At 41.0% G+C, this 23,354-nt stretch overlaps 3 protein-coding genes across 3 annotated transcripts; all 3 read left to right on the top strand.

Moving 5' to 3' along the window:
• The first annotated feature begins 135 nt into the window (after nucleotides 1-135).
• On the top strand, nucleotides 136-4,948 carry LOC140358488 (kelch-like protein 24). The gene is made up of 12 exons (XM_072443360.1): nucleotides 136-269; nucleotides 555-860; nucleotides 935-1,069; nucleotides 1,466-1,657; nucleotides 1,753-1,896; nucleotides 2,279-2,465; nucleotides 2,705-2,851; nucleotides 3,122-3,250; nucleotides 3,939-4,115; nucleotides 4,181-4,327; nucleotides 4,514-4,679; nucleotides 4,769-4,948. The coding sequence occupies exons 2-12, from the start codon at nucleotides 576-578 to the stop codon at nucleotides 4,917-4,919; spliced, it is 1,860 nt and encodes a 619-aa protein (XP_072299461.1). The 5' UTR covers nucleotides 136-269; nucleotides 555-575; the 3' UTR covers nucleotides 4,920-4,948.
• A 1,043-nt stretch (nucleotides 4,949-5,991) lies between these two features.
• On the top strand, nucleotides 5,992-11,106 carry uqcrc2a (ubiquinol-cytochrome c reductase core protein 2a). The gene is made up of 14 exons (XM_072443358.1): nucleotides 5,992-6,144; nucleotides 7,197-7,289; nucleotides 7,363-7,512; nucleotides 7,596-7,660; nucleotides 8,217-8,273; nucleotides 8,389-8,513; nucleotides 8,631-8,728; nucleotides 8,803-8,860; nucleotides 8,951-9,043; nucleotides 9,126-9,325; nucleotides 9,616-9,696; nucleotides 10,438-10,514; nucleotides 10,592-10,745; nucleotides 10,826-11,106. The coding sequence occupies exons 1-14, from the start codon at nucleotides 6,112-6,114 to the stop codon at nucleotides 10,907-10,909; spliced, it is 1,368 nt and encodes a 455-aa protein (XP_072299459.1). The 5' UTR covers nucleotides 5,992-6,111; the 3' UTR covers nucleotides 10,910-11,106.
• Nucleotides 11,107-11,842: 736 nt separating this feature from the next.
• Nucleotides 11,843-20,919, top strand: mosmoa (modulator of smoothened a). The gene is made up of 3 exons (XM_072443357.1): nucleotides 11,843-12,382; nucleotides 17,245-17,457; nucleotides 19,175-20,919. Exons 1-3 carry the CDS (start codon nucleotides 12,277-12,279, stop codon nucleotides 19,357-19,359), a joined length of 504 nt encoding a protein of 167 aa, XP_072299458.1. The 5' UTR covers nucleotides 11,843-12,276; the 3' UTR covers nucleotides 19,360-20,919.
• Nucleotides 20,920-23,354: the final 2,435 nt, after the last annotated feature.

The raw sequence follows: 23,354 nt of genomic DNA, 5'->3' as shown, positions 1-23,354 counted from the left end.
GATCATCATGTTATTGTTATGTTGGGTGTGAACTCAATAGGAGAAAATAAATGACTGATAACGTCAAACGGATTCCTCAAATTCTTGTCTGCGGTTGTTCCGTGGAAAACAACACAAAGCAGGAAGTACAAAGGTCTTAATCCTCTTGACTTGGTCTCTTGTGGGAGGAGCTCCGTCACAGAGGCGTAAACTTCTCCAGGCGTCAGCTGCCAGACCAAACTATGAGGAGAGCGCGTTTGCTCTGTTCCAGTCACGATTATGTATTTCAGGTATTGTATAGCCCATTTATTAAATCAACAAATCACATTTTTACTCTTCACGTCGAGTTTATAAAGACAGAAGATGTGTTGTTGAAAGCTGTTGCTCCATAAATAGTGCGGGCAGTGGTGAGGCTGCTGCATCTCTGCTAAGCCTCATTAGTCAGCTAATAGACACAATCTCGGACAGTCAGTCAGGCAAAGTTTGTTAAACATGCATAATTACTTTTGTCATTGGTTTTATTCTCACGTGAACTGAAGTGTCGTCTGCCCCTGTCTTGTCTCCTGCTGTTGCAGGTTTGCTTAGCAAAGTGAGACATGGCAGAACTTCTGGCAGTAATTGCGGGTTTACCGTCGTCGCCATCCACTTTGAACGAGACTTACTCGGTTCAGGACGGTGCCAGTCCCCCTGCAGCAGCTCCCCCTGTGCCCCTGAGCAGTGAGGACTATCTGTTTGTGGAGAGCAGACACCCCAGCACAGTGCTGCAGGGGCTCAACAGTCTGCGCCTCAACAATGCCTTCTGTGATGTGACCCTGTGCTGTGGGGGGCAGGAGTTCCCCTGTCACCGCATCGTACTGGCCTCCTTCAGCTCCTACTTCCAGGTAAACTCAGCTACAATACACTGAAGTCTTACTAATTTAATCAGTACATGTAATCCACTGTTGTACTTCTACAGGCAATGTTTTCTACTGACCTCATCGAGTCCAAGCAAGAGCGTGTTGCCATTAATGGAGTTGAGCCCCAAATGATTGGGATGCTCGTGAGCTATGCATATACATCTGAGGTTTACATTTCTAAGGCAAACGTGCAGGTAAAAGTAAAGGTGGGAGATATTGAAAAATTGAAAGTATCACATTGTTATTTTAGAGTTATGCAAAATTAGAATATCAAGAATATCTTCTATAATGAAACCATTTAAAATGACAATAAAGAGCTGGAATGTCTAGCGTACTCTTTCGAACTCTTTTCAGATTCATTTTATGGTCATTCTCTTTTTTGTGCAATACTTGCACCACAACAAAGACATTTACAGGCTTGTTTTAGCACATTCCTGATGCTTTGTGAAAATGGTGTCTGAATATTGTTCCCAAAATAATCCCAAAAATTATTGAAGTATAATTTTTTTCCAATATCGTCCCCCGTAACGTAAAACAATGTTTATGCCTTTATCAATCAGAAAATGTATTGAAATATATTGTTGAACCAGGCACTTTTGGCTGCGGCCAACCTGCTGGATGTCATGGCTGTCAGAGAGGCCTGCTGTCGCTTCATGGAGCGTCAGATGGATGAGATGAACTGTGTGGGGATTCACTGCTTTGCAGAAGCCCATTCTTGTAAAGTGCTGGAGAAGCGTAGCATGGACTACATCCTCGAGCACTTTAGCAGCGTTTATCAGCAGGTGAGGAACAAATCTTTTAATATAGGTTCTCCACACAGATATATAGTGTTCTATATGGCTCATTAATGTCATATTATTGTTTCTATTTTTACTAGGAGGAGTTCCTCTCTCTTTGTGTTGACAAACTGACTGAAATTATTGCTAGTGACTATCTTAATGTGCCAAAAGAAGAAGTAGTATTTGAGGCAGCTATCCTGTGGCTCAACAAATGTCTTTCACGTAAACAGAACTTTGAAAAGGTAAGGAAACCTGGAAATCTTGCAGTATATAAATATATATATATATATATATATATATATATTTTTTTTTATCTTTTAGAAAAGTAGTTGTTAAAACTTAATAGCCATAGTATAGAATATTCTATTCTATTCTATACTAATAATAAATATGAACAAATCTGCAACATTTTTATTTTATCCTATTGTAGATTTAAATTGTTTTTCTTTAATGCATGCCCTTCTTGATCTTATATCTGTTGTTTTATTACTGTTCATTGTTTTATGTTGCATGGAATCACCAAAGCAAATTCCTATGTTTGTGAATTTCTTTCATTGGCAATGGCAATAAACCTTTTCTGATTAATTTAGTTTTTACATGTCATTTCTTATTTGTGTCCTGAAGGTCCTGGAGAACGTCCGTCTGCCTCTCATCAGCCCGTACTACCTCCACGATGTGATTGAGTCTCTCGATGTAGTAAAAGATAATCAGGCTTGTCAAAGACTCATCTCTGAAGCAAAGGACTATCTGCTGCTGAAGGACCGCCGAGGAGAGCTCTACTGCCCCAGAGCCAGGCCACGCAGGTCCACAGGTAAACCAACCAACTCTGAGCCAAGTAACTTAACTGGAATCACGTTTACACATAACAAGATGTTTTTGTTGTTTTATTTTTTAGTTCTACTTGAAAATAATTATTTAAATATAGCTACTTTACCATGTGTAACCCTCTTGCAAATGTGTTTCCTTTATTAGTTGCCTCAGAGGAAAATCTAATAAAAGCAATTGTGCCTGGTCTCTTTTTGCTCTTATTGCATGTTTCCGTGGCAACAGGGACAGCAGAAGTAATCGTGACAGTTGGTGGAGAGGATGATAAGGTGGTGCTGCGAAGTGTGGAGAGCTTCGATCCCGTCACTAATCAGTGGAAGCATTTGGCCTGTCTTCCCTTCGCCGTGAGCAAACATGGACTGGTCGTGTCTGGTGGGTCAACTACAAACATGGTTCATACAGATGAGAAGGGGAAAAGCCAAATTCAAAGGGACAAAAACATGTTTTTAAATTTCAATTTGTTTTTTAAAGTATATTTTGTATTTATTTTTTTTATTTAATAAAAGCCTGTAGACTTTATTTGACAGAAGAAAGTGTGAAATGGGGGATGAGAGATAAGGGAGGACATGCAGTAAATTGCTGTTTAGTAAATTGCACATATTTTGTAATTCTAATCTAGAAAATGCCATAACCATTTTGCAGACTCCACGTTGTACTTGGCAGGAGGGGAGTTTCCTGATGGCTCGGCCAGCAGAGAAATGTGGCGTTATGACCCGTGCTTTGACTCCTGGATTGAGATGGCTCCTATGAATGTAGCGCGCTCTGAGCTGGGTATGAATATTTCTATACTTTTTTTGATTATCTCAATCTCAACAATGCATCAGAAATGTGTGCTAGAATGTGCCTGTAAATGTCTCTCAAAATGAGAATGGACCATGAAATGAACCATCCTTGTTTTGGAGATTACACTTGCTGTTTCAGATCATTTTATACAGTTTTAATTATAGACACTCAATATTGTAGATTTGCATATCTACAAAACAACAATTGCGACATTATATATTATTTTGATATATCTCCCACCTCTAAATGTCATGATAATTATGAGGATTTTTTTGTCCTGTAGCCTTAGTCGCGATAGTATGGCGTGAAATGGGGATGAGCGAGGGAAGAAAATGCAACAAATTGTCTGAGCCGGATTGGAACTCGACAGTCGGCACTGTCTGCTCACCTGTTGCACATGTGCACGTGTGCTATCCACTGTGCGATAACACTCTCATGACTACTCCCAATACTTTATTGCAATGCCATGTGCAATTTCAAATGTATCATTTCTTTTAATGCAAAGAAAATTTTATATGTCTATGCCGCGACCCCGAAAGGGAACAAGCGGTAGAAAATGGATGGATGGATGGATGGATGAGATATTATATGTCTGCATGAACAAGGGAGTAATGCCATTTGTAATGTAAAGGTACTGTTACTGTCCCGTGTTAGTGACTCTCCGCCCCTCTCCTAGGGCTGGTCATGCTGGATGGCTTTGTGTACGCGGTTGGAGGGTGGGAGGGGCGCTCGCGTTTGGACTCTGTCGAGTGCTACAACCCTCACACCAACTGTTGGCAGTTCACTCAGTCTGTGAAGATGGCTGTGACCAGTCCTGCAGTAGTGGCTCTGGACGGGTTGCTTTATGTTACAGGTATATTCAATCTTAAGTTAAAACTTTGATGTTCTGGATGTATCACCAACAATATGTCCCTGAAGGTGGCGCTGTCCTGGAGGACGGTGATGGAACTGATTTTGCTCAAGTGTACAACCCGAAGACCGCCGCATGGTCTGAGGTCGCCCCCATGCAGATCGCACGCTCTGGTTCAGCAGCTTGTACTCTCAAAGGGAAAATATATGTTATAGGTAAACGCATTACAACGAACTATTTCACATCATATTTTTAAACAATAGATTTATATTATATTTTAAAAACTAAATATCCCAACACATTACAATATTATCTTATATGTCATAAGAACAGGAGAATGCATTTATGCTTGTACTTGAGTGAAGAATATTTCTTTTATACACTTTCTGCTGTGACTCCAGGAGGATGGCATGCATCGACAGAAAACACAGACAAAGTAGAGTGTTACAACCCCAAGACCAACCAATGGACAATGTGTGCACCCATGAAGGAACGACGCTATCGGCCTGGCGCCGCTGTGGTCGATGGAAAGATCTTTGTTCTGGGAGGAGAAGAGGGCTGGGATAGGTACAGCGTTTTCATTGGATGCTCAAGTTATACAGACGCACATTTGTATACAGCACTCTGCAGTAAAACACATCTGTTTGTTCTTGTAGGTATCACGATACTATTGAGAGGTACTGTGAAGACACTGACATTTGGGAAATTGTTGGAGAGATGCCCACCAGTCGCAGTTGGCTCAGCTGTGTGTCCCTGCAGCTCAGAAAGGACATTCACATGAACTGTCCCGGGACGCCAAATGACTGAAAGACAAAACGCCAGAGAGAAAACAATGAGTTATTTTTATGACCGCTTGCCAAGAACGCCATGCCACAAGTGTGGTTCTTTGCTCGTCATGTTTACTAATCTATGCTGCCTTAATTTGGCGCAGTTAGTTGCTACAAGTGGGACGGCGTAGTTCTTGTCTATTTGAAGGGCAGCTTGTGAAACCGTAGCCAGTCTGGGACCTTCTTTTGGTGGTAAAAGTATGGGGCCCAAAGAGAACCAAGTTGCCAAACCTCTTTTCTGTTTAATGTGAACATGTTGAGAGTGTTGTTTATGAATACTTCGGAAAGCCTTGAGTTGGTTTTCCAAGCCAGGATAGTGTATTTTTTTTTTGTATTGTTATTGTGTGTTCCGTTTGTGTTTAGCGAGTGAGAAGTTGTCGCTAATTCTTGCTCTGTTAGATAAAAAAATGCTCCATGGGCCAGTGGATGTGAACATTTTGGAAGAATGTGTCTGTGTGTTAAGTGAAAAGTTTGTAGCCCATGATTAAATGTTGATATATGTGGAGATTATTTTTTTAATGTGACTTGTCAGTGATGTTGGGTTCAAATAAAGAAGTCAGAAGTTGGTTATGGTTTAATTTACTTTGCGTCACAGATGTAGAGTTGCCGTATATTTTGACTTTTTCGGCCATTAAATTCAAAGCAAAAGCCGCTGTGTCTAGGTTCTTCGTGGTTAAAACTCCATATGATGAAGAACAAGAACATCGGTGTCAGCGAGGTCTTATATATAACTTGGATGAATATGAATCTTGGAAACAAATTAACAAAATGTTGAATTGCTCTATTTAGATAGTGCTTTACTCATAGAAACTAACAATAAAATGTACAATTTCGATATAAAGTGTAAATGGGATATGGTTAAGGTTAAAGCCTCTGTAAGATAATTCATATTTAAACAAAAATATAAAATGAAATAAACTTGAAAAACATCTCCACAGACCTTTTTTTTTAAAATTTGATTTATTTGCCATAAATTGCATGAGCATGAAAAACATAAACATAACATAAACAGACCTGACTCGTATCTTGGCCTTGGCGGTCGTAAATCTTGATCTTGACCCGTTTGTTTCTCTTTGATAGACTGTGGCTCGCGGTGCATTGTGGTCACAGAGACGTCCCCCCGCCATCGCTGTCTTTGGAGCCCGGAACGCCGGCGAAGGAGAGGCGCAAACATGAGAAGAATCCGCTCTTTAAACAGCATCTCCGTGAGTTTCTTGCTGCACTTTTCACATTCTCACTCATTCCGAGACTCATTTGATCGTTTCAGTTTGTCATTCTTCACGGATTCTCTTGACACGACCCACTTCAGCTGTAAAGTTAGCTTCCAAGACACGTAGCATAGGCTAATCCAAGTTAGCCCTGATTTGAGAATATAAGAATATAATTTACTTTTACTGGGATGATACAATTTGCTTGTCTTTTAAACCAGCACATTTACACGTCCTCTGTGTTCTTGATGTTTTTTTGCGACGGACTTTGCTGTCGTCTTAGAATATACCTGAAGGTCATTTAATTTACGTTTACGTTTCTGGATAACGTGGCTGGTTGTCATGGTAACGCGTGGAAAACGTGCAATATCGGATTGTTCCGGACTGTTGTTGATGAAACTGACACAAGACGTACTTTTTATTGTTGTTGTTTTAGCTCAATGTTTGTTTATTGCTTTGACTGACAACACCACTTCAACTAACCTTAAACGTGTCCTAACACTGGCCCGTATCCGTGTTTAACCTTAACCAATTCATCAATCAGCTCCTAATACTTGATTCTGAACAAATTTGATAAACCATCATCCAAATTTAGAATTTCACAAGAATCAAAAACGTCAAACAAGCCTCAGTGGATGTTTAGTTAGTTTGGGTTATGGTAATATTCATTGAACTCATAATTTATTATTATTACTTCTCCCCCGGTAAAAAGCCATAAACAAACCTTAGTTGACCACACACTACTGGGGGGCCCTCTGTACTATATTTACTTCCAGTGGTCACCATTCTTGGCCTGCTACTTGCAACCTTACAAATATTCCACTTAGAATGTGTATCAAATAATCAATGCAGCCTATATTAAATCACAATAACAAACATTTAAATAGTATATGTATACATATATCTATATAGATATGTCAATTATCCCCTAATGCAGTTAAAATGTTCAAAATGTAAAAAAAAAAAAAAAAGTCTATACAGAATAGTAATTCTTGTGACAAGCCTTTACCACCCGAAATTGGAGTTAATGAAAACATGTCCTCTCATAGAAACGGTGTTATGCTGCGCGAAGTGCGTCCTTGACTGAACCTCTTGTGAGAAAAACCTCTGCCACAACCACTTTCACCCCTCAAAATATCCAGGTAACTGTTAAATATCTCAAAACAGATGCACGCTGAAGACAATAATTTTTAAACCGTTGTCTTTGTGCTTTAGATCTCCAAACTTCCAAATGGACTTGTCATCGCGTCCCAGGAGAACTATTCACCCATGTCTAGTGTTGGTTTGTTCGTTAAAGCTGGAAGTCGCCATGAGACTGTGGACAGCCCTGGAGTGGCTCATGTGTTACGACTAGCAGCAAACCTGGTAATGCAGGATTTCTGTTCAATACATGGCTATTCGTTGTACTTTATCGTCACCTAGGGTATAACATTGAACATATTTTACAGACTACAAAAGGTGCATCCGCCTTCAAGATTTGTCGCGGTGTGGAAGCTTTGGGAGGAAGTCTAAGGTGGGTCACATGCAAGATCAGTTTTCCTATGAGAATTACACAGAGCTCTGGTACGGCCTTGTTATCAATCAATCCACCTTTATTCATAGTGCCCTTTACAACACTCAAAGTGACCAAAGTACTTCACAATAAAGTAAATCAAACTGTACAAAAATAAAATCTCACTACAGAGTGTTAAAAGCCTGAAGTCTGAAAGTCTAAATAAATATGTTTTAAGCCTAGAGTTAAAAAGGCTAAAGTCTGATGGTGCGCATGTAAAATATATTAATATAAATATATGTATTTTAAATTTAGATTTCTTAATTTATGAGCTGTGCAAAATAATGTCTCATAGCTTCTTCCCATTTTGGCCAAACTTCATTGATTATTATGCAAAATTACTTACATCCTCAATGTGATTCAACTTTTTTTCATTGTATATTTTTCTATTTGATTTTGTCAAAACTTAAAGGTTTTTTAAAGTACATATTAATTACTTATTTACATACTTACCAAGGAGCACCTGAAGTCTGAAAGTTTCACAAATGTTAATACTGTCTTCTAATTTGACCCACAGTGTTACATCAACACGAGAAACCACGGTCTACACCGCTGAATGCTTGAGAGATGACCTGTAGGTATCTCTCTCGGGATGAGCCTTGATGCAGATGTCGTTTCTGTCATTATATTTGTCACGAGACACAGTTGTGTAACGTATACTTACATTTTTTTCTCTTGTGTTTGTGTAGCCACTCGCTCATGGAGTATTTCAGCCTCGTGACCACAGCACAAGAGTTCAGACCCTGGGAGCTGGATGAACTGACCTCAAGAGTTAAGATTGATAAAGCAATGGCTCAACAGTCTCCTCAAATAGGTACATTGTTTTCACTCTCTAGATGATTGGGAAACTCACTTTTATTATCTTTTTTATATATAGTATTTAACAGTCACCTGCAAATGCCTTTTTTGTGTCATTTGTATCCACGTTTAGGTGTGCTGGAGAAATTGCATGAAGCTGCTTACAAAAACGCCCTGTCCCATTCTCTGTACTGCCCTGATTTTATGGTTGGACATGTGTCTCCTGACCAGGTATGGGTTTATAAGTTACAAGTGCTAAATGCATTTATATTCACATAACGGTCTTTTGTCATTTGTATTTTCAGATGCATGCTTTTGTTCAAAATAATTTCACAACTGGCAGAATGGCTCTCGTTGGAGTAGGTAAGTTGTTTTTCCTCAGTCTTTCGTTGCTCTCTGTCTGCAGTCTCCGTTTATTGTGTTTTGAGTGAAAACCTTTTCTTTTTGTCTCAGGTGTCAATCACTCTGTTCTTAGGCAATTAGGGGAGGGGCTCAGTTCCTGCACTGGGCTTGGAGCGCCCGTGGCTCAAGCCGTGTACCGTGGAGGTAAGACTAAAACTTTATTTCCTTTGTTGTAATGAGATTTTCTGGAGCATTGTTCATTTTTTGGCCATTGCCGCTCGTGTAGGTGAGGCCCGGATTCATAACCGTGACGACCTGGTGCACTTGCTGGTGGCCAGTGAAGGCGCGGCGTCCGGAAGTGCAGCGGCTAATGCCTTCAGTGTTCTGCAGCACGTGCTCGGAGCTGGCCCACACGTGAAGAGGGGTTCAAATATCACCAGCAAACTAAGCCAAGGCATCGCCAAAGCCACGTCGGAGCCGTTTGACGTAAGGTTCTTCTGTTTTTTCACTGTTGCAACTTGACTAATATAATGGATTAATGTGGAAGCTGCAACAGATCTTGAAGTGTGGAGTCAATGGAGAACACTGTAAAAGTGCTTAATGTGACCACACAGGCTCGAGGCTAATACAAAAAGGGTTTTAGTCAAGACATTTTCTCCCCTGTATAAATAGAAATGAAAAAGCTTTTGAAGATGGGGGTCATTTTTCACACTTTTTTTGTGGTCATACTTATCTTGAGTTAATACATACTTATCTTGAGTTAAATGTTTCCGCAGGCGACTGCCTTGACCGCATCCTACTCTGATTCTGGACTGTTCGGAGTTTACACCATCTCACAAGCCGGTGCTGCTGGAGAGGTAACCATAACATGTCCTTTTCCAATCATGATCTCTGCTGCAGTTGATACATTTGCATGCACGCCCGGAAAATCTAATCTCTGGCCTAGTCTGATTTGAACAGGGTTTTTTTCAATTGCACGCATACACAGAACTTTGATTGACGGTTGAAAGAATCGCAAAAACCCCTCTAGAGACCTCTAATTGTACAGCGCACTCCTTCACATGCGTTTAAGCGTGAGTAGCGTGCAAATTACTTGGAAAAGGCATCCTAGCATGTCTGATAATCAAACACTCGCAATTTTGCTTGTCCATGTCTGCCAAAAGTGTGGTTGCATGTATGATAACCATTTTATTAGCAACAAAATTAGCTACAACATTTCTTAACCCCCGTTTTGACCTGTTGTAGCTGGGACAAGAGTGTTCTGACCGGTTCTCTAGACAAAACTGTAGTCGAGCGCATACTCGGGTGCTTGTGCATTTAAACGACTGTAGAGCAGGGGTGTCCAAACTGTGGTTCTCAGGCCGGCTAAGTTGTGAAGGCTCATTAAACCTACCGGTACATCAAATGCAATATGTCGGCCCTTGCTCTGTATGTTTCCAAGCGCTGGATTCTTTCTTTTTGTTGTATCAAGTTTTAGAAAGACTAGTTTATAAAATGGTTCCTTGTTTAATTCTTAGCATTTTTGGTACTTGGGGAAATTGGTGTTTGTTGTCCTCCAGTGTATATTTTCTCCTCTTATTGTTTAATGGTGTTCACAGGTGATTAAAGCAGCCATTGCTCAAATAAGCGATGTGGCTGAGGGAAATGTAGCTGACGCTGATGTTGAGCGAGCAAAGTAAGTTCAGCTTCATCTGTGCCCGGTTTGTGGAGCTGAGTGACGTTTGACAGCTGATGGTAAATGTCTTCATGAAGGAACCAGGTGAAGGTAGAATATTTGATGTCGCTTGAGGACACGGCGGGTCTGCTGCAGGAGCTCGGGGCACAGGCTTTGATGACGGGGACGTACCAGGCTCCTGAAGCTGTTCTCCAGTCGCTCGACACCGTCACACCAGAGGATGTGATCAAGGTCAGCAATGATGCGTTGTGGTAAATCTCACAATATTTGTATTGCAAAATGGCAATTTATTCATATCTGTTTTTTTGTAGGCCGCCAAGTCCTTTTTGGATGGCAAGAAAACTATGGCAGCCAGTGGACTCCTCGTCAATACACCTTTTGTGGATGAATTGTGAAATAAGAGAATGCAGTCCTTTTTTAACATGTTTAAACGGAAAGGCCCTTCACTAAAGAAGCGCTCATGCAACAAATCATTCATTGTCAGAAATATATGGTGTACAATAATCCCAAATGTAATGCAGAAAATGCAATTCAGCTTCTTTGTTTTCAATGTATCTATGTAAATTTAAGTAAAATTATACCATCGACAGAATACATTGTGGATTTAATATTTTGTCCATGTTATTTAAAGATTTGTGCTGACATTTTAGTTAATATAAATATGTATCCATGTGCATATGTCCACCAATAGAGGGACCCAAAGGCATTATTTTAGAAGTGTTTAATTTTATTTATGCAGTTAATAGCGCAATGAACAACTAAGTTAAAATTATTTCATCATCATACAATCAAAAACATGGGCTTTAATCCGTGTACTGCACGTATTTAAGTGGTTTACCAGCACAAATGACACGTTCTGAATAATACATTGGCAGTCCCCTTGTGTCGCTTTATGCGCACGGGGAGACAGCATGACCCCCACTGGCAGTTCTCGCGAGAGCCGCGCGAGCCCCCCTCCGCCGGACGAGAGTACGCGCCTGTGTTTGTGTGCGCTTGTGTCGCTGCGTGGGGGGGAACTCGCCTGATGTCATTTGATCGAGAGGCAGACGTAACCGCGAGCACACTGTAAAGGCAAAACAATAATAGAGCCTCAGAAACGACAGAGGGACTTTTAAACGCGACCGTGTCTCCGCGGCGCAGGACGAGATGCGGGGCTGAAGCTGCGGCTTAGCGCACACGAAAGGACCAGATGCGTTTCCAGCGGCGAAGGGAAGTGGACTCCAACCAAACAGAGATGGTGATGGGCGCTTGTTTTCCAGACGGATAACGCACTTGTTTGTTCGACCGCGAGGACCGGGCGCGGAAAGGCGCGGGCAGCGGTGTTTGTTTTGCGGTAGTTTCGGGGTGTTGCGGTCGCTGTGGGCCGCAGCTCGGCTATGTAGCTCCCGCTAGCCGCCGCAGCTCCGCCTGATGGCGAACGGATCCGAAGGACAAATCAAGCGGTTTGGGGCCTTGGCGCGTTGAGGGATCTGTTTTATTCTCCACTGGAAAGCGAAGGAGCAACTGAGATGTGATGTTTTGGGCGTTTCTTTCGGGCCCTTTACATTTGGGGGCTCCCGGCCCGCGGACTTGACGCAAAGGGGCTTCGGCCAAATGCACAGCAAAGACCCCGCAGAGGGCTCTTGTTGAAGGGGGCGAGGTGGAACTGATCCCCGGCCTGCGTCCCCCCCCCCACACACACAGCTGCCAAGGTTCACTTTGGGACAACACCCACCAAACTTGTCTGCCTCATTTACCCAAGGTGTATCTGTATTTTGTCGATATGGATAAACTCACGATCATTTCAGGGTGCCTGTTCTTGGCTGCAGATATCTTTGCCATTGCCAGCATCGCGAACCCAGACTGGATCAACACGGGTGAATCAGCAGGTAAATACGCACATCATCGTTATAAAGTGTTATAAACCCTTACAGTGTCATAACAGTGAAGTAATGCACGTTGGAGGGCCGTTTGCCTGGAGAGCAGCAGCACCACACTGCTCAGTCTATTGTCTGCGGGGCGATAATCGGCATCATCTTTTGTCCCTCAGCAGTGTTTTCACTCCACCAACTATATCCTGCACCACGTGACTCGCTGGGAGCCTGACCAAGTCTAACATCAGACAGATTTATTTCAGTCCCACATCTTTTGTTTTGCATGGGGTCTTGTATAGCTTCATAAATGGCCATCATTGTCTATTATTTTGACTTTAGTTCTTTCTCTAAACAAAACCAAATCATCTAAATCACACTTGTATTAGTGTGTGCTCTGTAAATCTCCTGTGATATCCAAGTAAACAGAAAGGCTCTTTAGGTTTGTGTAAAGTCACCTTCCAGTTTCCCTTGTCACTTCTGCTCTTAATCTTAAAAAGGACATACTGAGTACTTTTGACATTGCCAATCTTTACCCGTGTTATATTGGAGTACCCTCAATGGCTCACTCAAGGTTGTAGTTAGATAGATTCATGCATGTTTGGGAAATCTTGTATTTTCCTGCATTTGAAGCTTGGGTGTTGAGAAAATGTTCTGTTTTCACCTACCCCATATCTTTGCAGACTGCTCTTTACTTCCTTGCAATTATTGTTATTCTTTTAATTCCAACTCCAGGACTCGCAATGTCACATTTTCAACAAAAATCTGTAAATGAAGATTAGAACAGGAAGTCAATGGACCTGTTTCTATTACAGAGCAATTTGAGATCAAAATAATGAATTGGTTAGGTTTGTAGGTTAGTTAGTTTAGTTTAATACTAAATATCAGAGGAAAAACTATAGTTTGTGTTCTTTGCAGGATTGTATGTTCTTACTGTTTTGAAATAATTCTTTAACCATATAAGAGGACAGAGAGTTCAGCATTTATTTACTACTCTACTAACTGAATGTAAAAAGTAAAACCAATAACCAGAGCTAAGGTTAAATGATTAAAATAAAATAAAAATAGATTGAATATTTACCTTTTATCTTGTTTTAATATTGTGATATAAATCAACTATTTACAATAACTCTCTGGAAAATTGTGGCCTATTGAGAAAAGCATTGTTTTTGGCATAATATATCCAACCCAAACTGACACTGTATGTTTTTTGGAAATGGGATTACTACAGAGAAGGTTTTCGTCACACTCCCAGTCTTTGTGTTGTTGGTGGAAGTGACTCACAAAAGCTGTGATTCTCATCAGCCCTTCGCTAATAACTTCAGCGAGATGTCACATTGGCAGACCTTGAATAACCTTTCATACGCACTTTGCATACAAACTCTTCGGTTTTGGTGCCACTAGCCACGATAGTGTGATACTCATTTCATTTATTGTGAATTTACAAACAATATAATAGGATAAAAGTTTTAATTATGGCCTAAAATCATTCAGGCCGTTCATCGCCGTTGCTTGTCAAAAGCACAATACTTCTCCACTAAACTAAATAAGTAGTAAAGCTCTAGTGTGCACCGTGTAATGTCACTAAAGTCACCTACGGTCACCTACTTTCAGTGCATTTGCTAAAAGCGTAAAGGCGTCCAGTATCACCCTGACGATGCATGAGCCGGCTGGAAGAGGTGCAATAGCAGCTCTTCACCCCATCGTGATCTAAAAAAAGGAAGCTGCACCACGACGCGGCACGGAATGTGATAATTTACTTGGACGTGCAGAGGGCAGTGGTGTAATTAGTGCGCGTCTCCTCTGTCTTGAGCGTGAGACGGCTGACGTGAGAAAAACAAAACCTTTCACGTCAACTGCCTAATTGTTGTGGACCTCTAATGTTGTGAGCGCAGTGTCCGTTTCAAGTGCAGGCCTCATGTTGGGTTTATACCGAGTGCGGTGCGGTTCGTCCTTAAAATCAATCTGCAACGAGTCTATTTTTCCCAGACACCGTAGCAGTCTGGAGAAGTTTATAAGTAATAAGGCAAGTACCGGTACCTGTACTTTTCAGTCTTATCGCGTCAACCTGCTGTACACCGTAGTATTGACAAGTAACTCTCTCAAATGACAATATATCGTGACAGACTTCATGGCAATATGCGTTTCGTGATACTTTTATACATAAATTCACTATAAATTGCCAACTTGCACACAGCATAACGTGTTGCTGCTGCTGAAAAGATGATTTACTCATAGGAGAATTGTAATCTGATATTAAAGGCATTATTAACATGAAATTCCAATGCATTTTGTTATTATCGTTTTAGTAAACTATCTTTCAACACCATTTTTAAGGGATGTGCGTTTATAAGGGCGCCTATCGTGTATCCTGTATCGGAAATCAAATCGTATCGTGCTATACTTGGTAATACTAGTAGTAGCCACCTTTTGCGTCGGTATTACCGGCTATTTGTACTGCAAGGTTGTGCATTAGCAGTTGGCTGATGTTTAAATAAGATAAGATAATCCTTTATTGTCCCACATGGGGAAATTTCATCAGTTATTATCAGTTAAAATTTAGTTATTCATCAATAACTGAATAACTGTTAATATGCTTTGTTTTTGGATACAAACAAAGTTCTAAACCTTTGACTATCTTATTACGGCTCAGAAAGTTTGTTTATTTAACTCGATCTTAAATCAAATTTGGTTTAAGCATTGCACCGTTAGAAACTTTAGTTTAATTGACTGTGAATTTATACAGTACATTTTGGCATCTAGCTTCTCATAGCCCTTTGCAAGTGCGTGCACTGCCTCTTATGTGCTGCGACAAACCATTTATACTTGATTGCTTCTTATCTGCCGCCTACTGGAGTTCAAAAGTCTTTTTGAGTCATCCTTCGTACAGTCACTCATCTGGGGACAACAACTCCATCCGAGGAAGAGTAAATCAGGTCTCAATTTTCCCTTTTTCTCACCTGGATCTGGTGGTAGCTGTAACATGCTTGTGATCATAGCCTTGCATCCACATTTTAGGTTTGGGGCTGTAGTTCTTCGTTGACCTGTGCGTAGCGTGGGACCATAGCATGACTGGCGGCTGTCGGGAAGGAATTTCTCTGAACCAATGAAACCGCAGGAGCCAAGAAGATCCGGTGGAAATAAGTCATAAAACAGTGCTACTAACCAAAGCCATCAGACCCAAACACCACCTTACTTAAAGCTACGTCTTTGCAAATATGAAGTTTGAACCTTTTTGTTGCAGCTTTAGAAAAAGGGTTCTTTTTGGATAATGAAAGCAGCTGTTCAGAGAGTCGTGAGTCCTTGACGTCCTATTGTTTCTTTGCCATTGTTAATGTGCAGAAGCTCTTCTCTGAACTCAAGGTCTCAGAAGGAATAATGATAACGATGATGACAGAACTAACGATACTCTCCTCACACTGCGACACAACCACTGTAAACGTTTCAGCCTCTTCCATAAAACAACAGGACATTGTAGCTGCCCAAATGTCACTGAACAATATTATCACATCGATGGATTTATTGTGACATTGTGGCTGTATTATAGACATTCACATTTTCTCTAAAATTTAAGTGTTGTTAAAGAGTAATTACACTTATTTTGTTATTTATATATCGTTATATTTAAGATGTTCTCAATTTTAGCATGTAGAAATGTTGTCATGGCAACACTTGAGAGCTGCATCTCAATTGAAGGTGTTGGAGCTATTTTTATTCCATGGATGTTTTCTCTTATACCGTGTGCTGGGGCTACCACTTCAAAATTACACTTAGTAAAATAAACTGTATATATGTGTTTTTTAGGGTAAGAGCTACACAGTGCGGTTTTAAAATCATTCTAAATAGTAATTTTTTCACCCTAAATTGTTAAGAATGAAAAATGTTCCTGATTATTTTATTCAACAGCACAATTGCATCACTTGTTAAATCATTGTTTACGGTTTTAGAAAGCCAAATAAAGAGAAATTAAAGTATAAAACTGGATCAGTTGCTGCGTTTCCATCACCTTATTTTTATTTCTCTTTCAAGTTAGTTCACGGTTCAATAATGGGATCTTGTTTCATATAAACTTAAAGGGAATTGAATCAAGACATTTCAGGCAAATGTGCAGACAGAGGTTAATTATTTTTCTTAGCAACTAAAGAACATTTATAGACTTCGTACACTCTCCTTTCTTGCTTTGAACCATTTTCTCACGTGTGTCTTGTGGCGGGGCCTCTTCTGGCGAAAGGCCTGTGATGGGGATCTGCTTACTCAGGTACAAGTCCACTTTGGGCCAAGTGTTTAATTCGATGGCATTTCTCCAGAGAAGCTGCTGCCCAAGAGAAAGGTCTGCACACACTAGCTACATTTATTATTCTCATTTGAGTGCCTTTTGATTCAGATTGGCTTAAATAATTTTGTCGGCATTTTAGAACTCTACATTTAGCACTCAGAAAATAACAACCAATTAGAGGGATGTGGGAAGGGATAGGGGATAGGTGCAAACTGAACATTTCTGAGCACTCGAGCCTTAGTTGCAGGAAAAAACGGTATTACACAAACGTGCATGGATGAATTAGAATCTTTGAGTAAACTAATGGTGAGGAAACGCCATAGTAACAAGGTGTAAAGCTCATTAAAGTTGATTTTGCATAATATGTCTCCCCTTAACACAAAAAGTCAATTTTATTTCCCCAAAGTCTGAACTCTGCTCCAAACCACATACGGTGGGTAGGATTGTCTGTGGACTTCTGGATTTAAAAGCCCCAAGCTGTGTTTCAAAATGGTACAAAAATCTCAACAAAAAGAAACTCAAAACGTTAACAAAAGTGATCTGAACTCACTACTGTTGATAATATTTACGATTCAAAAATATAATTGTTTCCCTCTGTGCTCAGGTGCTCTGACTGTGGGTCTGGTCCGGCAGTGTCAGACCATCCACGGGCGTGACCGCACCTGCATCCCCCCGCGGCTGCCTCCAGAGTGGGTTACCACGCTCTTCTTCATCATCATGGGCATCATCTCCCTCACCGTCACATGTGGGCTTCTGGTGGCATCGCACTGGCGCCGGGAGGCCACCAAATACGCTCGCTGGATCGCCTTCACTGGAAGTATGTGAAAAATATGTAAAACTAGTGCTGTAAATCGCAACAACAACAAAATCAGATCATTGGTTTAAGGCGTAATGGACGATTTGTTGGCCCAAATCCTCGTGGCGTGGACTGCCGATTAGTCCTGCCACATATCAATCATAGAACGCACCTACTGCTCACCTGCAGCCGCGTTCTGGCTTGTCCCCAGGAGAGCAGCACGTTTCCCTGTGTCTAAGCGCATGGATCTATCATAATATAGTTCCCTCAGTGTACGGGACAAAATTAAGACAGAGAAAGACAGTTCGAGCTGGCTCAGAGGAGACGGAAATGGCTAATTATAGGATACTAATTAATTATTTCACAAATTGAGTGGTTTAGTTCAAGGGCCTTCACTGTGTCCGGCAGGTGAAACTGGCTCTTATGGTGACGGGTGTAATTTGTTTGTAGAGGTCTAGCAGGTTTTCGACAAGAATTCAGGTTTAATTCGCACACACTTCACCTCTTTGGGAAATGCGTTCAGTTGGATATGTTTTTCTGTTGGACCTTTACAAACTGGAAAGGTTCTAATTCAGCTCCTCGGTCACGATGTGGGCGGCTGAAGTGCAATGTTGTTTTCATTTTAAGCTCCTTGAAAATCAGGTTGATTTCTCAAGTTTTTGCAAAGCTACACTTTGTAAGAAGCAGTTTATATTGCTTTTGTCTGTGGATGTGGTTGTTCAGGATGGTACTGCATGAAATGAGTTGTTTTTGTTTGACAATCTATGAAGTGGTCGGATCTCGAAACGTTACATAATATCTGAATGTGAAGAATAAAATAAAACAAAAGTCAATAATACTCATTCTCAACTCATAATTACTATATTAGTGCTATATATTATGAAGGCACACAGTACATTATGGGTAGGTTATAGCAGCTAGACGTTCCACTCTTTTTGCACACTTATTCTACAGTTTTGTAATTTTGCTAATTACTGGCAGATGATTCACCAGTTGCAGATGCACAAATATGTCTGACAGGCACATACTTAAACTGAAATATTCACCTGCTTGTCAGCTCTCTGAAGGGAGGTAGGGAAGGGTCTTGTTAGTACTTGGATGAGAGACAACTAGAACTCCAGGTGCCCACGGTGGGGCGCTGGAGGTAATTTTGTTGTGTCCTTAGGCAAGACACTTCACCCGCATTGCCTAGAAAAGCACTTTGAGGGCCTTGAAGGTGGAAAAGTGCTATATAAATACACTGTAATAAGAAAAATAATAATAATACAATCGTTAAAAATGGTTTGACTTTAACCTAATTTCTGCCATCACTGGCCACCTCCTCCTCACATGTTGTTTACTGGGCAATTTAGGAGCTTTTGAAAGATTTCATACGATGAGTGAAAGTACCTTTGTGATAAGTTGTGTGTTAATTTTACCTCACACACCTACCTAACATCTTCTTTACTGGTACAGTGTGGTCAAAGTGTTATTCCTGTTTATGTAAGTAAACATGGCAATGCAAATACATTTGGTTTCACTGCATATCAAAGTGTGTAATAGTATTTAACACATGTCATGCTTATTTAGCCGTCTTATCTGCATTATGATTAACATCTTTGGCTTGTACAAAATTGAGCCGGAGGTGGTTTGTACGCTCTAGATGTGTGTTATTCTAGTGTATAACAATGACGGTCCTCCTGACTCACAAACATAATATACGGATCTCTCTAATGGTGTTTTTCCTCTTGTTTTCTAGTGATCCTGTTCTGCATGGCGGCGCTCATCTTCCCTATAGGTTTCTATATCAATGAAGTTGGAGGCCAGCCGTACAAACTGCCTAATAACACTGTGGTGGGCTCTTCGTATGTACTCTTCGTCTTGTCCATTTTCTTCACCATAGTGGGACTGCTGTTTGCAGGCAAGGTGTGCCTCCCAGGCTGAGGACCGTTGCACCTGCCTCGAACTAATCCAAGGGGCTGTGAATACTTCATAGAATTTATGAAACACAAAGACTCGAAATGGAAAACAAGAACTCTGACCTGAAGACGTAAACGGGGAAATCATCATGCAACACCATGACGTGTGTCTATGAAGCAAAATAAATGAACAAGCGCTAATGAGACTCAGGCACTAACACAGGGGGCAGCTGAGGCTCGCACGCCCTGCCACTGTTGATCCTAAATAAAGCGTCTGCTGTTCTTTTGAAGAGGGTACCTAATGTGCCGCTGTCATGGCAACCACAATGCTGACGTGTGTTTGTGGAACGCCCCTCCTCTCTCTGACTCCTGGCTGCCTGAGCACACTTTGGCTCTGTCACGATCGCCCCTGTTGCTATTTTGGGTTTCTCTGAGCTTTTTCAGTGTTTTTATGTTTTTTTACATTTTGTGTTTGTGCTCTTCACCCCCTGCCTTTTCACTGAAGCAGTTTGTGAGCATTTGAGGTTCCCTAAGCAGAGCCTCAAGAGAAGGGTCGGAGGTGGTTCAGGGCTGTTGTGTTCTCTGCTGTGAAGGTGGTGGAGGGCAGCTGTCGGCAGGTCTGTGTCTGAGCCCAGCCGGCCCAAGGGACCAAGGAGGATACCACTAAACACACGACCAATGTTATTTGTTACTGCAGTAACCATAAAAGGTGAAAACACATTAGACACTTCATGTCTTTAACTGTGAAATATACAGAGTAACATTTGAATGTAATCTGACGTCAACAGTGTTTTCTTGAAGGGGCTGAAGTAACGTGGTTGCGTTGGTGGTATCCTCATTTACCCTTGAATAAACTAAGTGATGGGGAGTATTTGAGTCATGTTTTGTATCAGTGAAGGCACTGGGACTGCAGGTCATGTCCAAGGGGCTGGGCCTCGGCGAGATGCTTTGAAGCTTTGGAGACTTTTAACACACAGTCACTCTAGTTCTGCTTTGTCAGATGGTGCAAATAATCATTATAGATTGTCTGTCTGTTCCATTTCACTGTCACCACTGTAAACCTGGGCCATTTCTATGCTGTAATCAACTTATTATCTTCAATATCCTGCACTAAAAGCAGAAATATAACTTAAAACAGCGTCAATAATCAAAAAATGAGTATTTCTTTATTTGGAAGCAATTTGAATAATGCAAAATTTTAGAACAGGCATCTTACTCGCTTTATGGTGATTACAGAGAGTGCATCATGTAGTGCCTGTGTTTGTTAAACCTTTACAAAGCTTTATGTCATCGTCTGTTTTGTTTTTGAGTTGTGCTTACTGGGTCTGGTGTCAACTGCTAACATCCTGGTTGGCTGATTATTGTGCCATTTCCTGTTTTTGTTTAATGATGTACAGACACAAAAGACAGGATCTGTATTAGGACGCACTGTGCATTCAAACAGTATAGGCAACCGAAATGTATAAAGGAGAACTTCTTACCTCATTGTTTTGGTTTCTGCTAACTTGCCTTGATCGGATGTCTACACATAAAAGCCTACGATCATAGGAAATTATTTATCACTCAATAAAAAGAGAAAATGGGTGTGTGTGACTAAGAAACCTAAAATCGTTTTATTTCTCACATGACATATCTGCATCATCTTTCATTCACAGTAGCTTTCAGTCTGGTATTTAGATTGTATTTGTGATTCAACCACTCCAATGCATTGGTTTTTCATTAAGACAACTGAAAATAAATTGGTGTATTTCATCTTTGCTCAAAATGACGCATTAGACACAAAATATTTACTAACTAAGGTGACAATTTGGCTTTCTTAGTACATTGAGAAAAACGGCAGATCTTATAGCAATGTTTTAGTGTCCAAAACCATGAAAAACATAGTCTTCTTTTATTCGGTGGCTTTCAGAGTCAGATTTACAAATGCAAATGAACCCAAATAAGCACCTTAAACATAATTTGCTTCACAACAGACAATGAGTTGCTATATATATCTCATATCGGCATTCTTTACATAAACCTGTGACACGTATTTTAACACACATTTAATTCCAATTGAGTCTTTTTCAAGCCTTACCTTTACATTTGATAAGTCGGATTGTAAATAACTTAATAAACGAGTTAAAGAACTAAGAAGAGCGCAACAGACCACGAGCTCAGGAGCGCCCTCTGCCTTGAGTCAGACGTATTGTTTTCCTGCTTTTCCTGCTTTTTTATAATTAATCTGCAATTCTAAACACGTTTCAGAAATATATTTCATACATTAGCCAGAACATGGAAGATATCGTTGGGAGTGTTTTATTTATTATACTGTATTCAGAGGGACAGCAACACATTATTTGCATCGCAGCTAAAGTCTGTGAAGAGCTCTACAGTGCAGCGAGAGGCAGAGCGGCACATTGCCTCACCTCCCTGTATTTGAACGGGAGTTACCGGACATGTGAAAATAGTGATATTCTTAATAAAAGATAATATTGTTCCATGTTGTGTTCAAAGAGAAATTGGGCTTTTAATAATACATACTATTTATTATATTTTATAATTGCGTTTCCCCTCCATAAATGGACAGGTTCGATGAATGCACTGCTTTTATTGTGCAACACTATTGAAATTGTGACCTTTTGACAGTATTTGGACAGATTCCTCCAGATGGCAGTGTTGAACAGAAGTTGGACCTCAGTGGGTGTGTAATATAATTTATTAAGGTGGAAGAATATCAGAAAGATCTCTTTTAACCATTTTAGCCTTAAATATGACCATCAGTTAAACAACGTACTTTACACGGGCCGTTATTTTCAAAACCGCAATTTATTTCACAGTTCGTCACTTAAATAAAGTTTTGTTTCTGAAGTGTAACCACACATTGTTGTTTTGTTTTTTGCAAGATGTGGTGTAAGGACCTTTGTAACAATTTGAAATATTTCTAATGTTGCATTAAATGTGTGCTTCTGTCTGAAACCTTCAGCCGTTACACGATAAGGACAAGTTACTTTTATATTTCAGTGTTTTGGAAAACTGCATGAGTCATGAGTCATTTCAAAGATGCTGTACGTTGCATTATTCATTAATTCCACTCGTTGTTGTTGTTGTTGTTGCTGTTGCTGTTGCTGTTGCTGTTGCTGTTGCTGTTGCTGTTGCTGTTGCTGTTGTTGTTGTTGTTGTTGTGTGAGCTGCTTCTGCCCTCGGGCAAACTGCACCATCAGCCCCTCCGACCACCATATACACTCACTCACTCACTCACCAGCTTTTACAAGGCATTGTCAAATCAAAATCAAATCAAATCAAATCAAATCAAATCAAATCAATTTATTTTTGTAAGGCCCAAAATCACAACAACAGTTGCCTCTGAGGGCCATAGGGAGAAATGAATCAACAATGTCTGTGGTGGCGATGGAGTCAGACAATGTCTGTGGTGGCGAGGGACGATGTCCCAGGGTCCTCTGTCCTTAGACTCTCCTTCTCGGCCAGGAAAAACTACAAAAAAAAACCTCTTTGGGAAAAAAGCGTAGAAACCTGGAGGAGTTCCAGTGAAGGAGAGATCCGACTCTCACAGACGGACAGACGGACTCTTCAGGCAGAAGAGGGACCGTCTGAGTCGAGCTGGACCCACTCTTCAGGCAGATGAGGGACCGTCTGAGTCGAGCTGGACCCACTCTTCAGGCAGAAGAGGGACCGTCTGAGTCGAGCTGGACCCACTCTTCAGGCAGAAGAGGGACCGTCTGAGTCGAGCTGGACCCACTCTTCAGGCAGAAGAGGGACCGTCGGAGGCGAGCTGGACCCACTCTTCAGGCAGAAGAGGGACCGACTGAGGCGAACTGGAGCCACTCTTCAGGCAGATGAGGGACCGTCCACACAGGGCAGGGACCACTTCACCAGGGGAGGGGCATCTGGGTCCACAGGTCCTCAGGAGTGAGAGAAAGAAAAGAAGGCGGTGAACAGTTTGCAAGTGGAATCAAAAAATAAATATTGTTTGATAGCATAAGTAGTCAGAAGAAGAAGAGGATAGTGCTCAAGCTGTCA

Source organism: Eucyclogobius newberryi, unplaced genomic scaffold, assembly GCF_026437365.1.
Source record: "Eucyclogobius newberryi isolate DKJ021-1_F unplaced genomic scaffold, fEucNew1.0.hap1 SCAF_13, whole genome shotgun sequence".
In the NCBI taxonomy this organism is placed as follows: domain Eukaryota; kingdom Metazoa; phylum Chordata; class Actinopteri; order Gobiiformes; family Gobiidae; genus Eucyclogobius; species Eucyclogobius newberryi.
Note: the sequence above shows the minus strand (reverse complement) of the source record. Positions and strands in the feature narration are given on the sequence as shown.

What these genes read in the sequence shown, in the direction of transcription:
- mosmoa (XM_072443357.1), top strand. Translation starts at nt 12,277, where the DNA reads ATGGATAAACTCACGATCATTTCAGGGTGCCTGTTCTTGGCTGCAGAT. An exon ending in CAACACGGGTGAATCAGCAG is followed by an intron (nt 12,383 to 17,244) that starts GTAAATACGCAC and finishes CTCTGTGCTCAG; the next exon opens with GTGCTCTGACTGTGGGTCTG. An exon ending in CTGGATCGCCTTCACTGGAA is followed by an intron (nt 17,458 to 19,174) that starts GTATGTGAAAAA and finishes CTTGTTTTCTAG; the next exon opens with TGATCCTGTTCTGCATGGCG.
- uqcrc2a (XM_072443358.1), top strand. Translation starts at nt 6,112, where the DNA reads ATGAGAAGAATCCGCTCTTTAAACAGCATCTCC. An exon ending in TCAACAGTCTCCTCAAATAG is followed by an intron (nt 8,514 to 8,630) that starts GTACATTGTTTT and finishes ATCCACGTTTAG; the next exon opens with GTGTGCTGGAGAAATTGCAT. An exon ending in CCACGTCGGAGCCGTTTGAC is followed by an intron (nt 9,326 to 9,615) that starts GTAAGGTTCTTC and finishes ATGTTTCCGCAG; the next exon opens with GCGACTGCCTTGACCGCATC.
- LOC140358488 (XM_072443360.1), top strand. Translation starts at nt 576, where the DNA reads ATGGCAGAACTTCTGGCAGTAATTGCGGGTTTACCGTCGTCGCCATCC. An exon ending in GTAAACAGAACTTTGAAAAG is followed by an intron (nt 1,897 to 2,278) that starts GTAAGGAAACCT and finishes TGTGTCCTGAAG; the next exon opens with GTCCTGGAGAACGTCCGTCT. An exon ending in TGTAGCGCGCTCTGAGCTGG is followed by an intron (nt 3,251 to 3,938) that starts GTATGAATATTT and finishes CCCCTCTCCTAG; the next exon opens with GGCTGGTCATGCTGGATGGC.